Genomic DNA, 19,786 nt, shown 5'->3' on the forward strand with positions numbered 1-19,786 from the left:
TTACCTTGTTCTGCAGTGCTGCATACTGCCCCAACTCATTAATACAAAGCAGATGGCTTTGTTGTTGATTAGAGCTGGTTAGAATATGAACTTCCCATTCCAGAGGAAATTTTGACATTTATATTTATTTTCACTACAAATTGGAACAAAACATCAAAATTTCCCAGTGGGATGGAAGTTAAAAAACGATTTGGAAACACTGAGTTATTTCATTTCACTGAAAAATGAATTGTTTTTTCAATAACGTCAAAACCATTGTAACACTAAAACTAACATCTAATGTAAACATCAAAACAAAATAAATAAAAAGATAAAGTCAAACTGAAACTTTTTGCTTTGTTAAAGTGAAATGGTAAAGTTGAAATGATTAATTCTGATATTTTCCCAGAATTTATTTTCCTGAATGTAACACATTCCCACAAAACATTTTGGTTTCAACTAAACTGCGTTATCTGATGGAAACAGGTTCTCCTGAGAAAATGTTCACCAAATGCAGTTCTTCCAGAGCCAGTATTTCACATCCTCATCTTGCAAGATCAAGGATTTAAAAATTCTTAGAAATGAAGCAGCACAGTGAAAAAAATAATGTTTTCTCTGTAGTTCAAAAAGTCGTTTTTGAAAACTGTTTTCAAAATTCCTACAGCGTCCTTCAGTCATAAGTATCATTCTCTTACATTAGAATCTCTTGTGTTCAGTCAGACTTGACAGGGCTAGGTGCTGGACAAATAATCTTTGGCATGGCTATTCATATTTATAAACTTGTAAACGCCAACATTATCTTAGTGCATCTTGTTTCCATTCCCTTACAAAATTCTGGTCCTGGCTGCAAAAGCTCCCACTCCCACTCTCCTGTTGCCTGCTTTCTTGGGGAAAGTTCCACTAAATTCTCTCAAGATGGATCAAAAACTCACAGGCGCTCTTCAGGTAGAAAGCTTCACTCTCATTACTTTCCCCATCATAAGAACATCTTTAAAAATACCTAGTTTGCCAGTTAGTGGCTCAGTTTTTTTCAATATCACGCTTTCATTTTATCTGTCAACACTGAGTCTCTGCTGTGGGATAGGAGACCATCTGTTAACAATTTTTTAAGGGTAGACTAAGCACAAATGTCACTCTTTGGGAGTCACATGCTATTTATTTACAAAGTTAAAAAAATCAAGATCATGAATTCACATAGGCTTCTCGTGTTACTTTGTGCAATAGTAGCTTTCTGCCTTGGTTTCCACCACCTTGCAGCAAAGGTATTGCGTGTATGGTTACATAACAGGACTGAAAGAGATGTAGGACAGATTAGAAACCTGATAAAGTTGTTGCTAAATGAATTCAGTGGCTGGTCTGCTTGAGTGCGTTGGGGAAGATTTTCTTGCTGCTGCTGAGAGAGGCACTTCAGAAGAGGGGAGAATAAATTCTGTTTGACGTAACTGAAGATGTGAATATCAGCATAAAGACAAATTGCAGTGACGCAGACATACATGTAGGTAGGCTGGCTTTTCTAAAGCACTCAGGTCCTTGCTAGGTACCAAAATAAAGGGTGTGATTTTCTGGGAGATCTCAGTTTACTGGGTACAGATTCTTTCTGAAAGCTGCCTGTTGCGCGCGTGTGCAAATGGAAGCCGTGCGCCTTTTGAGAAGTCTGAGTTTAATTGTGGGTGCTGAGCACTTGAAAAATGTGACGTTAAGCATTTTAGAAAACATGGTCCAGAAAGGGATTTCTAAACAAAGAAACTTTAGGCTCCCATGTTACTCTCGTAATAGAAGGCTCAATCACCGCAGGAAAAGTCCGTCATTGGGGTCTTGATATATAGTCTCCTTCTGAAAGAATGTCACTAGATAAAGTCAGCCCCAGCTGGAGCTGGCTGAGAGGTATTGCCAGCTCCCCTGCTGTTAGCTTAACATCAGTGTTTATAAATACTGCAAATGTCCTATGCTTAGTGAAACAGTTGAATGCAATAAAAGCTGGAAAAGCACCCTCACAAGGCTGGATGTCATAATGTACTGTGGCAAAGTCTCTGATCCCCTTCGGCTTGAAAAATTAGGCAAAGGCAAACGTACTTTCACAAAAATGGTCTCTTCCAGAGAGTTTGAAGAAATCAAATATATAAAAATATATCTAGTTTCCAAAAGAATCATCTGAAATCTGGAAAGCAAAGAGTTACATTAAAGACCTTAGATGGTTCTAATCAGGATTAATGAACAAATCATTTTTTTCTTACAAAGCCTGTAGTAAATTGTTGTTCCTCAACTCTTCATGAGGGAATAATTATGAAGCGAGAAAGCACGTGAATATTGACATGATTGTTATTCTGCTGAGCTCTCTAAGGATGAGGAAAAAATGACATCAAATAATGGGTCACTTTGGGAATCTGGAAAGAGGGCTTAACCGTGTTTCTGTGTGTTTTCCCCCTTTCGATTGATTTCTATTTCTTGGCAGTCTTTATTGCCTGTCTACCCTACATGGAGATACGAGTCATACCTTAACTGAGTAGAAAACCAGCCTAAAGACTCCCTTTGTAGCATTACTCTGCCTGAAATGGCAGAGATTTTGTGCTAAGGTGAGTGAGCTCTACCTCCTGTGCATGACAGCTGTGCTCTCAAACCAGTAGGAAGTAACTGATTACCGGTAGTTTAGGAACAGACTTGACCGTGTTCCCGCACTCATTTGTAAGGCAAAATCTAATGGGGGGAGATGGAACAAACAGAGTCCATTATATGAGCAAATACAGAGACGTTTCCTTTCAATGCATAGATATACGCCAAGTTGCAATTAGCAGCAGTTTTGTAACAGACAAGCTCTACGTCCTATATTCAGAGCTTCACACTGGAAAGAGTGACAGACCGTGAATGAGAGTGGAGTTACTGCACAATACGCCATTCTATGCAAATCTGCATAACGTAGTCTTTTCCCCCACCTCTTACTGCTATAAATATTCATGCCTACTCATATTTTCCTGTCCACACACTGAGCCCTACAGGAAACGCTTTGGAAGCAGAGACCTTGCCCGGCGGCCCCGCTGGCTCCAAAACCGGTGCAGAGGTGTGGGAGGAAGAGCATGAGCATTGCTGAGACTGACATGATAAACACTAGGCTGTTGTCCAGTTAAGCCAGTGATGCTGAAGACCCTGTTAGTAATCAATTAGCATTTATTGGCAGGTGCACTGACGTTTTGCTTCCTTCCCTCTCCTGTCCTCCGCCCCCACTCATTGCCACGGTGTATAAAGGGATTACGACAAAGAGAGACTGGAGACAACGTGGAGCAGCTGTAACACGTCTCTGCCAAGGTGAATCTAAAGGGACGAGGGCCTCGACTTTTGATCTTTGGTATCTGTAAGCGTCTCCCGAGTTTGAAGCACGTGAATGCTGTGCAGCTGCTCCTGCATGGACTGCCCACCTCTCTTAAAGGACAGTGTTATAAGGATTTTAATTTTAATTCTTGTCTTTAGCTTCTCCTAGAGGCTGTATAGGAGAGCACAAAACCTAATATTGTCCAAAGAGCAAATAGGGGCATTTTCTATAGGGGAAGGATTAAGGGAGTTGCAAGGCAGTTGGAGGAACAGGAAGGTACCATGAAACAAAAAGTAACTTGCAGCAGCAAAAGCATTAGGATCCTGGAATCAGATCTAAGAGCCTAGTCTAAGATCAGTGAAATTTATTGCGGATGAACCAGCTTTATAAGGCTGAGTAACGCACAGGATATGAAGTAGCCAGTGGCAGTTTGGTGGGGCTTGTGCACGCTATCTCTTCTGTTAATAAATAAAGCATAAATACTGAATGATGCTCCTGTTCACACCTTTTCTTCTCTTTTTTCCCTCTTAATTCCTGCACAACTCTTCCATCCTGTTTTGTACTGCCAGCTATAGCTTTAACAGAAGTTTTACTCTGTGGTATATGTTTCAGGCATTGTGCAAATCTATTTTCTGCTATTCCTTGTGAATATTCATTTTAAAATGCCAGATTTTTTAAATGAATCTTGCTCAAGAATTTTATCCATTTTTTGCTGTTAGCCAGTATAAGCAGACTAATTGAGCTCAAAATTTTACTCCACTTTTTTTTGTTTGTTAAGCTCCTATGTGCTTCTTAATAAGTTTGGTTTTCTTTCAAAAATATGTTCTGAGCTGCTGCTTTAAAAAAACTAAATAAAAGCCTTTCCTGGCGAGTACTGCCACAGTGGTTATTCAAATCAAACTATGAAAACAAACTGGAAGGGGCCAGAAGAAAACACCATGCTTCCACAGGCCTGTGGGATGGTTTTCGATCAAACTGTGAAGGAAAATCCCCTTGACCAGGCAGAGTCCGCTCTTCACTGCACAAACTAAAACCAGAGAAGTTATTCTTGCCAGTGCAGGTACTGCTCTGCCCAAAAGCACTATGTCCCAAGAATGGGATCCTCCATTGGTATTAAACAGTTCACTAGCACCAGAAATGGAGAGCATAGCTGGGGATTGTCTCTGAGGTTGTGAACAGCAGAAAGGCAAAATGAGAGCAATGAGAGAGAAAAGTGCTCTGCCTGACTTGCTCATCAGGAGCTCAGTGAATGTTTACACAGCTTTCCTGATGCTGGGGCGCTGCAGAGATCACTGAGCACAGGTTCTTACCTTGCTAAGCTGAGCCTCACTGGAGAGTGACAAGATGACAAGCAGTGCATTGCCCTCATACTGGTGCATTTACTGTGGGACTTGCGTTCATTACCAGGCCATGGCAACAGCACCGTTCCGGGGAAACAGTATACACAGATGGGAAGAAAATGTGTCATTTTAGCTAGCTGCTGCTTTGAACCACCTCATTACATAGCTTGTAGAGCAGTGAAGGGGTATTAAAGCCTGAAGGAGGAACTGACCTTAGGAGGGGAACTTAGCGTCTATACCAGAATGTGTTCACTAAGGCCTTGACTTTTGTAAGTAGAAATGCCTTCCCCCGTTCTGTAAGGGAACTGACAAAGAGGAACTAGAGAGAGGCATCTGGAAACAGGCATACATTTGATCACAAATTACTGCAGAATTTGCAGAGACTACCACATGTTCTAAGAGTGAAAGTCTTTGGGATCTGAAGCTTTACCAGACAGCAGCTGGAAAAGTGTAGAGAGCAAGGCAAAATTCTGGGCTGGAAGTCATGGAAATATGTAACCAACCCAAGCTCCACTCCATGGCTGGAAGACAGCGTCATGGGGCTGGCCCATGAATGCTCAGGTCTAAACTTTTCCCGGTGGTAGTGTTTGAGGTCTTCCTCGCACTGGAGTGAAGTCACTGGAGAGTGAGAGCAGGAGATGGCTTTCCCAATACAGCCAGGCAGGCAAGATAGAGGGACTCAGGAGATGCAGGAATGCATCTTGCTCTTCTGCCCCAGTAAACACTTGAAAATAAGACTGACCAGAAGGTCAGAAGCCAGAAAAATAGCTTCTTCCAGATGAGACATCCATTTTTTCCCAGGAAAAAGGAAAGGAGACCTGAGAGGCACAACAGTCTCCCACAGACATCTCTTTCACTCACCTCTCCACATATCCTGTCTTTACTGCAGGGTAGGAGGATCCCATGCTACAGATCCTTCCTATGAGATGGATTGAGATCTGGCTGGTCAACCAGAACAAAGCAGCACCCCTTCTTGGAGCTTGTGACATAGACAGAGAGGAATTACACCATGACAGGCAGAAACGGTAGTGGAAGGAGTAGCAGAAAGTGGTGGGAGGAGAAGTCCTGCTGGAATGAGCCCTATACACTGAATTGTGGAGGCTGGTGTGCGGTCACAGGAGATGACTATTGGTGGATAAAAGTGAAAGAAGCTGAGATCCCTGCCATGTTCAGATGTGTAAACAGAGAGATAGATGATGTATATGAGCCTACTTGTCACATGTCCAGATTTTTGTAATGGTCAATAGTTAACTCTGGAGGAAAAAGGACATTGGTGATGGTGAGTGGAGAACCATGTAAGCTGCAGAACGCATTCATATTATAGACAAGCCATTAGGCATTGCCACTGGGGGTTGACTCATGCTGGAGTGCTGCTTTCTTGAGACTATTGGGTATTAGCATTGCATAGAGGCAGCGTTGTTTCAGAAGTGACATTGTCTCATTAAACCTTTGGCTCATTCCAGCAGTTGTCAGGAACTTCTTCAGCTGCTTGGCAGAGACTGAAATCCCACGATTGCTATTCTCAGGGAAATTCTCAAATTATGTGTTAGAAATGTTGAAGACAGCATTGCCTCATGGGTGGACTTTTTCTTAGAAACCAATCAGACTACGTATGTAAAAGACACGAAGAATGACAGTTTCTGAAGATAAATGAAAATGAAACAGAGATGGTTCATCCTCATTTTCTGTAAGATTACACAGACATATTACTAGTCAAGGGAGCTGGTGCTGGTCTCAACCTGCTGTCTCTCGGCTATGCCAGAGAAATGTCCCACTTGCTTTAGTACTATGTTACTGACATGTTCTCCTTTCCTGACCCAGAATTGCCCTTACATGAATCCTGTGTGTTTAAGATTTTATAAAATGGCTGTGTAAAAGGCTACCTGCATTGTCCAGTATATCTCTGCCACTGAAAGACGGTTGCCTAAAGCTTATTTTTTGTTGTTTTGTGCTTCCCAACTTTAAATTGTGTAATAGCACTAAAATCATATGATGGAGTTCTCATTGCTTCTTTCTGAAAAGTTGTCTGCCTTCATTTTTGCACAGATGGTCTCTGTAGCCAAGCCTAAGATGTGATTTGCCTTGTTGTCCTCACTGGAAACCTCTCCAGCAGGACTTCTCTCCAGGCTGGTTCTTTACACCTTTCAGGGGCTATGTACCTTGTTAGCTGCAAAGTACTCAATATTCTAAATTCTTCCTTCTTAGAGCAACTCTTCCCCCTGAACAAGGGCCCCTTTCTTACTATAGTTTTTCTCAGCTGCGGCCTTTCCTCCAACTTAAAGCCTAAATCAAAATTAAGATATCTTGCTGTCTTTGGCAGACTGAGCTCAACAAAAAAAGGGACGGGCTGTCTTTATATGATGGCTGTCAAGATAAAAGAGCCACAGCTTTTGCAGGCAGCAGACTATACAAAACTGTTAGCGCGTTCCACGTCACAGCCATTGTTGGAAATTTTTCTAATACTTGCTTATGTTAGCTACTCCCCAAACAAAAAAGTGAAAAAAAAAAAAAAAGGAAGAGGGATTTTTTTTAAAGAAATATGTTCAGATGGTTCCACTGCATTAACACAGTGGTGAATTAGCTTCAGTTCGATGGCACGCTCTTGGCTGCTGCGTTCTTCCGAAGGCAGCTTCCCGGCTCCTGGGAGGCTGCTAATTGAGCAAGGCAATATGTTTGCCTTACCTTGACGTTTCAGATCTAGGTAACAACTGTAAGTGAACAGCAGCAAACTGCCGACGAGAGACAAGATAGGATAAGGGTTTGCTGCCATTCTGTTCGGTCAGTTCTCTCCATTTAAGTAGAAGGCTATAAAGAGCATTAAGGTTTGTCTGCACACAATAAACTGTACTGAAAGTCAGTCGGCGTAGTGTCAGTCATCGTTTGATTTATTTATTCTCCTAGATGCTGAATTGTCACAGCAGTGACAAAAAAAAAAGCTCTGTCTTCAGTCCCAACTTAAAAATTCCACTTCTAGACCTGATTAGAGCTACATCTAAATATTTACTCTATGGAGCAGCTCCTATGACATTTGCTATAATCACCATCAAACGGAGTCTTTCCATAGCAACCACATAATAGTGATAGCTTCTTTTTTGATCATCTGCAGTTGTTGGTTGAAATTATATCAAAGCTTCAAGTCATAAATGAATTATCAATACATTTTGAACACATAATATCTTCAGAATCAAGCCCTTAATCTTTTCAAGTATGTCATGTATTCCCATTTAGGAGGTCACTCATGTATGTTATGTCTAGCACCACTGTATCGGAGGAAGAAATGTAATTAAACATAATCATTAAACACTTAATTTCTCTTTGTTTTGCATACCTCCAATATTTACTTCTGAGTGCAATCAAAATATTACTTTGCCACTGTAATTGTCATTCATCAGTTACTTGCATGGCTGTATTATTAACATTTAATGATTTTCTAGGATTGTGAAGGATCTGCAGAGGTGATATATTGTGGAAAAATGCCTAAAATCACATCCGATTTTGTTTTATTCTATGTATTTATGGCTGCCATTGTTAGCTGAAAGTTTCTTAGCTCACTAGCATAGTGAGCACTGTCCATAATCTAATCTACCCTGAAGAGACAGGCAGCAGTGTAGGAAGTGATTATAAGGATCTTCAAGTGTCTTCAAGGATTTTCTGTACTTGGACTGCAAAAGCATTTTGATCTGTTGTTGATAAAACAGGCAAGATAAATCCCATTGTTATGGTTCCTAGAGCACAACCTATTAATAAGGAACGATTCCAAAGGCAAAGAATATGATACAAATTCATCATTATTGGACTCGGAAATAATTCTAGAGAATTTTACTGTGTTGTCTGACATCACAGTGGCTGTGAATTTCAACTTCTTATCGCAAGTCATGCATAGTTAGTTTTCCCGTTATGCCTAGAGAACATAGTTTTTTCTGATTATGATACTTTGCACTTAACAATACACTGCAGTGTGTTCTGCTGCGCTATGTTTTTTTTTTATTATTTGGTAAAAATATGTTGCACCTGTGGGCTTGTGCAGCTATAAATACATAATTTTTTTGGAGTGAAACACATTTATATTAGCTATCTCTTAAAGGCCACTGCCTAAATTCTGCCTCACTATTTTGTTTTCCAAAAGATTCTGGACTGGAAATGTGCAAGCTGAGTTTTGCATTTTCAAATGTTTGAGATATTAAAAAACAGCAAGGGATTATATTGCTAATGCGAGCTCACTCTCACTGCAGGTGGCTTGCACATTATTCAGGCATCTTCCCTTTCTACTGTAGCGGTCTAAAAGTGTGCAGCCCTTGGGGCCATGTAATGGTTGCAGACTATGGGTGTGGATAAGCTGCTAACTACTGTGGGGGTTTTGCTGGTTTGTTCTTTATTAAACCGGTGCTCTGTTAAACTAAGCCTCACCACTTCACTTGTCCAGTTGCTCTTCCATCCTGCTGACACACCCGGCTTGTGTCCTTTCGCCTGACATCAACCCGTCTGGCTGCCCTAATGTAATCTGTTTACTCAGCTAATTCCCAGGTTGTTTATTATGGACCCCGTCCAACACCCACTGAAGGTAATGCAACCCTCAGCTGCCCTTAGCAGCTGTTAGATTGGGCCTATAACACGGGGCCTTCTTTGCCACTTTCAGGGTATTAAGTGCTTACAGTCTTTAAAAACTGTAAGGTAGATTTTGATCGGGATGCAGGGAGGAGAAGCAATAGAGATATTTACCTTTGAGGGGCATTTTCCACCTTCCAAGTGTTTTGGAGACACTTTGGGAAGAAAAGGCATCATTTGGATTAAACTAGTCATCCAGGCCCCTGAAATAGTCAGGAGATGGACAGGCTCCCAACACGCAGTACTTCTCACCCCTTTAGACTCCTCTCTTGAGTGGGGGAGCCTGTTCTCCATCAGTTATAGATGCAATGAGCTTAGACTAGACTTCTAACTTCTTGACAGTCATCTGTGGGTCCTATGGAGACCTAGATGCATCTGAGATGGATACCACCACCACTTTTTGGTGGCTCTGATAGAAAAACACAGGAGATTAAGGAGCTGATCCTTAACTGCCTTGGGAGTTCAAATTCACTTTGGGGAGAAGTGGAGTCAATTAGCATCAAATGGGGAAGCCTCGATTTGTTCTTTCCAGTGCCAAATACAAGAGGCAGTAATTAACTTCAAATGATAGTACACTTTCACTAGCTGTTGCTGTCATTTTAATTTCATTATTTACAAATGTTATCTTAATCTGGAAAGGATAGCTTACTGAATGTTCATTAGCCACTCCAGACATTGTTTATAAATTCATCTCTATAGCACAGAGACTTCATTCTGACAATAGTGTCCGGGTCTTGTACAAATTATGTCACAATTCTATTTAAGTTGTCCATACATCAGATTTTAGTTGTGACTGACATTCATATGATGATAAACTCTTAGGCAGGTTTCTGCCAGCAAAGAATGGCTTCCCATAATTCAGGGACAACGTTAAACTTCCACTAAAACGAATGATGTTGTTCTTCAGAATCAAAACCTCAGGCTTCAAAACTTAAAACCCAAAGGGCATCAATCCCTAGTAAATCTGCTGAAATACATAATATGTAGCAATTTGCCTTAAGCAAAGTATAATTAAGGTGATTTAGCTGAAACACTGGAGATAAAAGCAGTATCCGGTAATATTTCTTGGTGGCTAATTTAAGGGAAATGAATTTCTAGTTGTATTATCTGCATACTTTTTTCCTTTTTGTTTTTTTGTTCTTTTTTTTATAAGAGATTTTTTTCAAAGAACCTTGGCCACCCAGCTTACTACTACTTAGAAGCACCAACTTCTGGCTACAGGGAGAATTAAAAAACACATTTATAATTTTGGGGGAGAAAAAGTTCACCACTGGCAACTTTTCAGACTTTATTCAAATTTGAAGTAAAATGGGAACAGGTCCACGCTGAACAAGGGAGGTATCTTAGGAGTTGCTCTGTTTGACTTTGGCTATAGAGATGCGTCTGGAAGTGCTTGAAACTCCTGGTTTCAGAGCGCACTGCAGATGCATATGGATCCTATTTTGGAGCAAAATCAAGGTAAAAACAATCCTTTGTAGCACCCTGGTTTCCATCAGAGGTACAAAAATATGTAGCTCATCCAGACCAGGTCCCTGAGACAATTGGATGAGTAGGATGTAGGGTGTGTTGTAACACACGGCTACCAGTCGGCCTATACCCTGTAACATTATTTGCTTACGTTGTGATTTAAAAGGTAAAGCAGGATGTCAATAAATCCAATATAATTACTGTTCTCCAGACTGTGAAAAGACAATGTAATCAACATGCAGATTTGGCTTGTTAATTTTTTCAGAGTATACACATAGTAGTGGACACTGCCCAAACTTTAAATTAATTCCCTGGAGTCAACTGGCATCCAGGGAAAACTCAGAATCCGGCAACACTGTTCTTCTACAGCTTCCAGGCTAATAAATATTATTCATAATAAATAATAATAGTAATAATTTATTTGTTTCTTTTTCCTCTGCAGATAACATTTTGACACCAATATGGGAAAACAAAACAGCAAGCTACGCCCTGAAGTCATGCAAGATTTGCTAGAAAGTACAGACTTTACAGAACACGAGATCCAGGAATGGTACAAAGGCTTCTTGAGAGACTGTCCAAGTGGACATTTATCTATGGAGGAGTTTAAAAAAATATATGGGAACTTTTTCCCTTATGGGGACGCTTCTAAATTTGCGGAACACGTATTCCGCACTTTTGATGCTAATGGAGATGGAACAATAGACTTCAGAGAATTCATCATAGCCTTGAGCGTAACATCGAGAGGTAAACTGGAGCAAAAGCTGAAGTGGGCTTTCAGCATGTATGACCTCGATGGGAACGGCTACATCAGTAAGTCAGAGATGCTGGAAATTGTGCAGGTATGTTCTGCTCAGAGGTGCCCTTACGCCTCTCTCATTCCAAACAAATTGTGAAGCAACGTCGCAATGAGACACTGAATGAAAAACACTGGCAGCATTTGAGAGTTTATGCTCTTGGATCTCTGCATGTTTCCTTGAATGTAAAATGTTATTTCATTTGGAAAAGATCTTATCACAATCCAAACTCAAACGTTCGATATCTACGGCAAGTTTTTCTGAGCGTCGCGCTTGCATGGCAACTCCTTTGGGAGTTCTTCAGCGCAATAACTAACCTGGTGATAAATGTGACTTTGTCCTCTGGGAAGACCTGGCCTGTCAGTTAATTACAATTGGCCTAAGTAGGTATCTCAGATTAACCAACTCAGCTAGTGTACTTTTAAGCAGGACAGGTCCCCTCTACAGTAGAAAACAAATCTACTTTGAAATTATGTTGTTATGAAGAACCAACTCACTTATTTTAAAAGGTGTCTGTCTGTTCAATTCAAGCGAGGTCTGCATGCTTCATATCCTACTAGCTATCTTCGTATTAGGTTGCCACTATAGATAAACCTTAACTGGGTATATCACGATTCCACACACAGCTACTCTGGGTGCACTTTCTTGTGTTGCTAGTAGGAGTTCTACCTCATTTTGTCTTTCTCTAACATATCTTTACCCTTGAGGCACATCACTCTCCTGAAAACTTTAAAACATTTTTGGTACTGCAGTATATTTACACAGCTTGAATCTGTGCAATGCAGCCTGTTAAAAAAAGCCTGTTATCAGGATCCTTTATTTCACTGGAAATTTTGAAGTGCTAAATATGTACTGTATTATTCAGTTTTATATTTGTGCTGGAAATCAAGGGAAAGGAATGCACACAAATTAACAATCTGTGATGGCAAACTGCGTGTTTAGAATCATTCTAGTGCAAGCTGCCCTTGTCTTTCTACCAGGGCTCTTATAATGTCCTCCAGACAGTAACAAACATTAGCGCTCTCACTGTTTCAGTAAGACCAGAGACAAGGCTCAGCTGCAAATGCAGGGGGAGGGTTTTCCAACTATTCCATTTTGTGTTCTTGTATCTGAGTTAAAAAGCAGAGAGAGGCATCTCCCTGTCTCAGTGCCATGGCAAACTCCATGGAATATTTGAATTAGAAGATACTGTACTCTTCACAGATCTTTCACTCCCCGTGGTAGGGTAACCATGCTGTCAGTGATTGTTTTTGCTCTTCATGAAAAAAATAAAGAGAATGCCATAAGAGCTAACGTAGCCCAAAGAAAACACAAGGGAGCCCAACCGAAGTAAGTGACTGTTCCTCAGCCTGAGGAGGGGCCCCAAAGACCACAGGGCCCTTAGTCAGGGAAGGCCTAGGTTCTGAACAGCAATATGAACCCCTGAGCTGAAAAGATTTGCAAACATGGTGAACCAGACCACAACTCATGTCAAATCTAATGAAAAGGTTGATGGCTGGATTCTCTGTAGTGATCCAAGCAAGGAAACACAGCTGTTTTTTCCATTTACCACAGATCTGCTCACCAGCTTGTTTAGATGCTGACATGCTCTACCTCCTATTTAGTCCTGTTGGTACCAACTTGTAGCATCATCCATTACAGCCATGATGTCATCATGAAATGACGGCGCAGCTTCGGGATCAGTGTAGGGCTATATTTTGTCAATTTGGGACACTTGATGGAAGCAATCTTTTTGTTTAATCTTTCTGAAATTGTATTCTTTGTGGTCAAAAGGAGAAAAATCAAATGGACATATGAGGGTCACATGGGGCCATGTGGGTTACTGCATGCACGCAAGCTGACTGATGTGTTCTCCCATTTGTGTGCATTGCTTGATGTGAGTTTTCAAATGCTTTTTTCTCAAGGCTCACTCAGTGGATGGGCAAAATGACAAAACGTAAGATAGCTGTGAGTCCAAGAACTCACTGGGAGTCAGAGAAACTCAGGATCAGAGGAATTTGACCAGTGTCAGATCTGAGTGGCCCTTGAGCCCTTTCTCAAACTGTAACAGACAGCCACCTCTCTTCTCTCCTTCCAAGCGGACCCTCCAGCCCGCTTGTCCTTTCTGCTCCCTCGCTGCACAGCTGCAGCACCGGAGAGACTTTCTCTCGCTCTGTGGCTGCATTCACATCGCATGGCAGGCACATGTTGCTCTCTAGCCCTCTTTTCTAGCACTGCACTTCTTGGGAGGAGGTTTGGCTCTCACTTCCTTTCAGAATGCACCTGAGTCTCTATTGAACTATGCTTTCTCAAACTTAATCTCACCCAAAATTTTTAAGGAATCAATATAAAAATTGATTATGGATGTAAACAGGCTCACAGGCCTGAACAGCAGTCACCTCTGTACCATAGACCATCAGTCCAGGCACAAAAGCTGCCCTTTGTGTGGCGGAGCTTCTCATGAGGCAATTCGCTTTGTAGACCTCACCCTGTTCTTTCAGTTTTTAATGGTCATACTGATCCTCCTGTATTGCACTTGCCACCCATAGCTCCTCTCAGTGGGGTAAGATTTGTTGCAGAGTGTCTGGAACCATGTTTGCCTGATAATGTGAAGCTAAACTAAAAGAAGATATTTTCCTGCTTTATTTGCAGGTTCCCTTGATGTATAGTGAGTAGATGTACTTAAAAAACAGCTAACAATTATCATTTTCACTTACCAAAGATGATTATTTTTGATTATGGAAAGACAGGGTTCTGTTTCAAATGTGTTCCTGGGGGCCCTTATCTGTCACAATCTTTCTGATAAGGAAAAATAGAACTCTCATATCTCTGATATAAGTCTCACAGGAACCTATTACAAGTCTCTTATCTAGCATACATTTGCATATTGATATAGTAGGATTTATTATGTTTTCATCAAGATTTTTGCATGTGACAGTACATCAAAATGAATGCTAAAAGAAGTACCATCAATTTAAAAGTCATAGCTTCACTGAAAAATGCTGCCCCTATTATTGTTCCATGGTGCTCCTGGGATTACTGTATCTGAAAAAGACGTAGAGGCAGAATGTGCATTTCTTGTTTTCCAGTCTGCGTTTCTTTGTGCTTTAAAAGTCATTTCTCTGTAGCCATTTTCACTCTCATGTTGATGGCTACTTGCATTTCCTCTCTCCTGCTCTGGTCTAATCTAACATTGCTGCTGGCAGTGAAGGCTTTGCACTCTTGCTCAACATTGCAAGGTGTTTGCTGGTAACAGTGGCAGCGACAACACTGAAACCAGAGAGCTATTGGGTTAAGATGAGGGAAAGAAGGTCCTAGCACTAGCATGAAATCGGGGCTTAAGAATTTGTAGACAACATCAGAAGCTGTTTGCAGGCTATTCTGGGACATCATCACTCCCTCCCACTGTCAGGCAAATGACTGATTTAGCCCCAATACCAGTTAATAAACATTGGGCCAGGGTCCTCTTTTGTAGTAGAGTTTCAGGCTGCTGAGTTGATGAGCACCATGTGCAGCAGTGCTCCTATCTGTCCAAGAGTGGCTGCAGAGCCCACGATCTCAGCACACGCCATGTGTGGCAATCCAGTGGGACCCCTCCTGAGTCACCCAAGGATACTTTGAGGTTCCTCTGCCGCAGGAGCCTTTGTAACTGGCCAGCTGCCAGGGAGCTGAGCATGAATGGTCAATAGCAGCTTTCTGAAGCCCATTTTCTCTGCAAAAGAACAGGTTAGCAGGCACAGCGCCTGCATTCCTTTAAGCTCTGTAAATCATAGTACTGTTTACCACATGCTTGTAGCCTGTCATGGACTCATCATCCAAAGGGCCTGCACATGACCTTCCTTTAGACAAGTCTCCCCAAAGTTCTGCTTAGAGAAATACATGAACCATCGACATGTATGGATGGCAGTACAGTCTGGAGGACCACGTAACATGAAGGATATTAGTGCTGGACTCACTGTTGTGCCTCACAGAGCCTAATGAGAGAAAGTCCATGGGATAGTGTTACACCTACCAGACACAGCACCTCTGCAGAGTACTGTGGGAAGTCTTTGTAGGCTGCTCTCCTGCCAGACCTTGCCATAGATCTTCTCCGACTGTTCTCTAGAAATGCTTTCCATGTCTCTCATCTGTTTACCCATAATCTAAATAGCCCAGGCAACTCAAAAATAGATGAGAACTAGCTAGAAGATTTGTGTTTGTTCCTCTTGCTGAAATGAGACATATTTGGCAAGATTTTCTTAAAATAAGTTAAAATAGATAGAACTTAGTGCTAAGGGTACATTTTATTACAATGTGGAAGCATAAGGCACCTTAAGAATATTGAGCCAAGAGATGAGAATAGCACTTTCAGTTTAATACAAACACAGCACACTCAGTTTCTTTCACAGGGCTATCTTATTTGTAAGTCAGGAAGAAACAGAAGCTGATCTGGGAAAGAAACAGAAGCTGATATGGCTCTCAGTAAGGACAGTATCAAAAATCCCCATGCGATGGAGAGGAGAGCAATTTTTTCAGGCCAGTTATTCTCTTCATGAGACCATTTTAGCTGTCAAGATTCTTCCATTTTATTTCCGCAGAGTAAAAAGAATTACCTCAAAATTTGTGCTGTCATCACTGCCATCACCATAAGTAGCTCCTTGATATTTTGCCAAGTATAGCAAGAAAGTGCAGCCTCCACAAAGGTTTTGGGACCAAGTTCAGCAATGGCAAACGGAGTGGCATGAATTCCACACTGGAAAGCAGCTGGGAGCAAAACAGGGGTGAATGGGTGCAAAGGAGTGAAATTTGCACTAAATCATCCATCCCTGTTCATGCAAAAGTAGGTGGAAAAACACAGGGGAGAGCTCAGCAGGGAATCAGCCAGTCGTAGATGAAGCTGGAGTCTATGCTTGCCCCAGTGGCACACACAGGGCTCCTAAGGCGCAATGTCTTGGTGACGCTGAGGGGCTTCAGGGAGCTGTATCAGGCTCTCCTGATGGAAGTCCACTTGACTCTGGAAGGCCGCCCTGACTCTGGGCAACTCTGCTGATGAACTGCTCCATACCTTCTCCTTCTTAGTGCCTTTGGGGCACTAATGGCTTTCCATCCAGGTGGTGTCAGCCCAAGGAGTTCTGTACCATGTGGAGTGGAGAAAGCTCTCCAGAGCCTCTGCAGCCTTTTGTTCCCAGGTTATATAGGCCAGGGTTAGCCACTTTCAAGCAACTCCATCTTGTTACTGCATGAAACCTGCTTCCTTTGAATGCTTTCTCTTTTAAACATACAATAAAGACCTTAGTGTAGCTCACTGAATTAATATGGGGCAAGTCCCAAGTTTCTTAATCAGCTTTAGCTGGCTTTTACTTTGGCAAAACTTCCCACTGAACTTCTGAGTAAGGCCATAAGAATTTGTCCAGAGTAATCATTTTCAGTATGAAAAGAACGTTTACTATGTTATTCCCATCTGGCTTTCCTAGAATATCTCATCTGTTATTCCCTTCACACGCCTCTGTGAAAAGGACCCTGTAGGATGAAGTCATGTTGAAACAATTTTTTTTTGTCCTAAAAATCTGCATATTCTTACTATGGTTACTTTGATCAGAGCAAACATGACTGCACTCCTAGTCCATGGCATCTCTCCCACACTTTCAATACGGATTCAGTGCTTTGCAGTCCTCTCACCCAGAGTGGGGGAATGACCCCTCCACCCTTCCTCCTATGCCACACAAAAGCCAGACAGGAGATGCTTGAACACTGGCAGATTTATAAACCTCATCTCTACTCTAACCCCTGCAAGTCTTGCCTGCTGACCAGGATGCGGCAGGTGTAAATTCTGACTGTCCATCCTCTCCTTTTTTTCCTTTCCCTGTTCCCTCCTTCCACCAGCTCCCTCATCCCTATGTTAATTTGCTGGCATATTTGTCCCTTCTCCTGGCTATTCAATCAGTGTTGTGTGGACAGCATCTATCTCTGTTTTAAGAGACTGCATAATACTGTAATACATGCTAATTCTTTGGGGAGCGTGTGGGCACTCCGACAGTGCAAATCACGCTGATGGTGGTTAAATGGGTGCCCATCGCTTTTCCATTCAGCCAGCAATTGTTCATATTGAAGTGTTCTCTTCTGTTCTTCTATTTGGTTCTCTAGCCAGCGTTACAGAATTACTGGAAGGCAGACCAGGAAATCTGTGGCCACAGCATTACTGGCATAACTGAGGGAGCAGATGTTTGACTGTATTGAGCATAAGTGATGAATATTTAATTAAACAGATAGATGCCTTTCTCTGGGTGTAGTGCTTCAAGTTATTTAAAGGCTAGGAGATCTGAAAGGTGAGCTGGTTCTGCTGACAGAAGAGAAGCCAGTGAGATGGCTGAGGAAGAGGATGCTCACTAGTGCGAGTGTAAAAAGTCTGTGTCATCTAACAGCATCCTCCAGCTGCTCAGTCTGTGTTGCCATGCTCCAGGAGCAGTCCCTTTGGGACCCCTGGGCCAGATGATTAGAACAGGCAAGGTAGAGTGCTTTCATGACTGGGAAAGATAGACAGTGGAGGTAACGAGAGTGATCTTGGGCCTCGGCCAAGAATAGAGCATCCCAAAGCAGGAGAAGAAAAAGCAGAGAAGAAATAGCTGAAGTAGTGATGCCTGGAGTAAGTTGTCAACTGACTGCTGCAGACACTGTGTTGGGGGGAAACATGTATTTGAATACGTGGAAAAAAGCGTTCCACATCTACAGATGAGGAGTGGAGGGCAAGCTGGCTGCCCGGTGCGGTGCCGGTTAGCTAGAGCCTAATGAGCTGGAACGACCATCAGAAGGAGCTGGTCAGATGAGGGCAGTGCTGCCTTGGGCTAATATGTCTGCCTCTCAAAGTGGCTGAGGCTCCACCAAGGCCACCACACTACAGCAGTTTGACTGCTTCTGTTGTCCCAGCTAATCTGGATGCTCTACGTGGCACTGTAAAACTATTTCCTAGGCAAAACACCAGTTTGCTTGTTCTGCGTGCTCTCATTTGCAGGCAATGTTTGGATAACCCATTCAGAGACCATTACTGTCTCTTGTTTTAAAATTAACATTGCCTCTCTTTTAAGGGTGGCTAATACCACACATGACTAATGGATTTGTCTGTACAAAGAATAGCTATGGGTGGCACCAGCTTTATCAGGGATTAGAACATCTGCTCTCTGTGGAACAAATTGTGAATGGGGTTTTTTTTTAGTTGTGTACACACATAAATCGTAAAGGAAAAGACCACCTTATTGTTGGTCAAGTCTTCACTATATGCCAGATGCTGCAAAATTAGGGAGTGAGTCACTGCCCTCCCAGCAGGCAGAAAGCGGATGGAGGGAAAGCAAACATGAGGTAAGGGGAAGGAAGAGTGAAGACTGAGCCAGTGAAACCAGCTGACGGTGGCTGAAGCGCTAAGTACATGGCAGGGTAGGACGGAGTTTTATTTGTCTTACTGTTTCCCCAAGTAGTGGCAGGTGTGAGGACCTAATATGCTGTAAAAGTGATAAACTAATCTGGAGAGTATTTTAATAAGGAAAAATGTAACCTCACTCCAAATCCAGATGGTGTTCAATGGTGACTAAATAAGGAAACACATTATTTCATAAATAAATATCCCACTGAAGAGAGCAACTGTATGTATTGGTGCCAGTAGATTCCCATAGGGAGTCTGGAGAGCAGATTGAGGCTGATGTTCCTAGGATATTTTCTACTTGTTTCTTTCACCACATAATAATCACATCACCACAATAAGACAATGTACTTCTTACCAGCTCTTTGCTCCTATCGTATCACATAGGCAATCTATAAGATGGTTTCTTCTGTCATGAAGATGCCGGAAGATGAGTCGACACCAGAGAAAAGGACAGAGAAGATCTTCCGCCAGATGGACACCAACCGTGACGGTAGGCTTGCCATCAGGTGCTGGGGAACACGCGCCTGCCCAGGGGACAGGGAGGCAGGAGGTGCCCTGGCCACTTCATGTGCCTGTAGGGGCTCCCTCTGAGCCAGACTAAACCTCCTGCATCCTTCCAAGCAGAGCCACGGTGGAGATGACTGCCACAAGCGGAGGAGGAGTTGTCACCCCTGGGGCCTACGGGAGCAGGGGGGCCCACAGGGATGCACCTCAGCCGGGTGGGAGGACATGGGGAGAGGAAGAGGAGCAGGCTGTGGCCAGGGGTGTCTTCTGGGGACGGAGGTGCCGCGGGGGCCTGAGCTGCCCGGACAGATCCTGGTACAGCCCCTCCGTTGGGAGGTGGTGCCACAGCAGCGCGCAGGGACCCCTGGGGAGCCGGCAGCCCTGCCGCCCGCTCTAACGCCAGGAAAAGCAGCCCCGCATC

General features: G+C 42.6%; 1 protein-coding gene across 6 annotated transcripts in view; it reads left to right on the top strand.

The window, feature by feature from the left end:
• Window positions 1-19,786, top strand: part of NCALD (neurocalcin delta) — a 247,899-nt gene that overhangs the window by 216,744 nt on the left and 11,369 nt on the right. For all 6 annotated transcript variants that reach the window (XM_068932899.1, XM_068932897.1, XM_068932898.1 and 3 more), the window contains 2 exons: window positions 11,138-11,534; window positions 19,246-19,351. In XM_068932899.1, coding sequence (XP_068789000.1) covers window positions 11,157-11,534; window positions 19,246-19,351 — 484 coding nt within the window. In that variant the 5' untranslated portion in view covers window positions 11,138-11,156. The remainder of the gene's footprint in view (window positions 1-11,137; window positions 11,535-19,245; window positions 19,352-19,786) is intronic.

Source organism: Struthio camelus, chromosome 2 (assembly GCF_040807025.1).
Source record: "Struthio camelus isolate bStrCam1 chromosome 2, bStrCam1.hap1, whole genome shotgun sequence".
Classification (NCBI taxonomy): domain Eukaryota; kingdom Metazoa; phylum Chordata; class Aves; order Struthioniformes; family Struthionidae; genus Struthio; species Struthio camelus.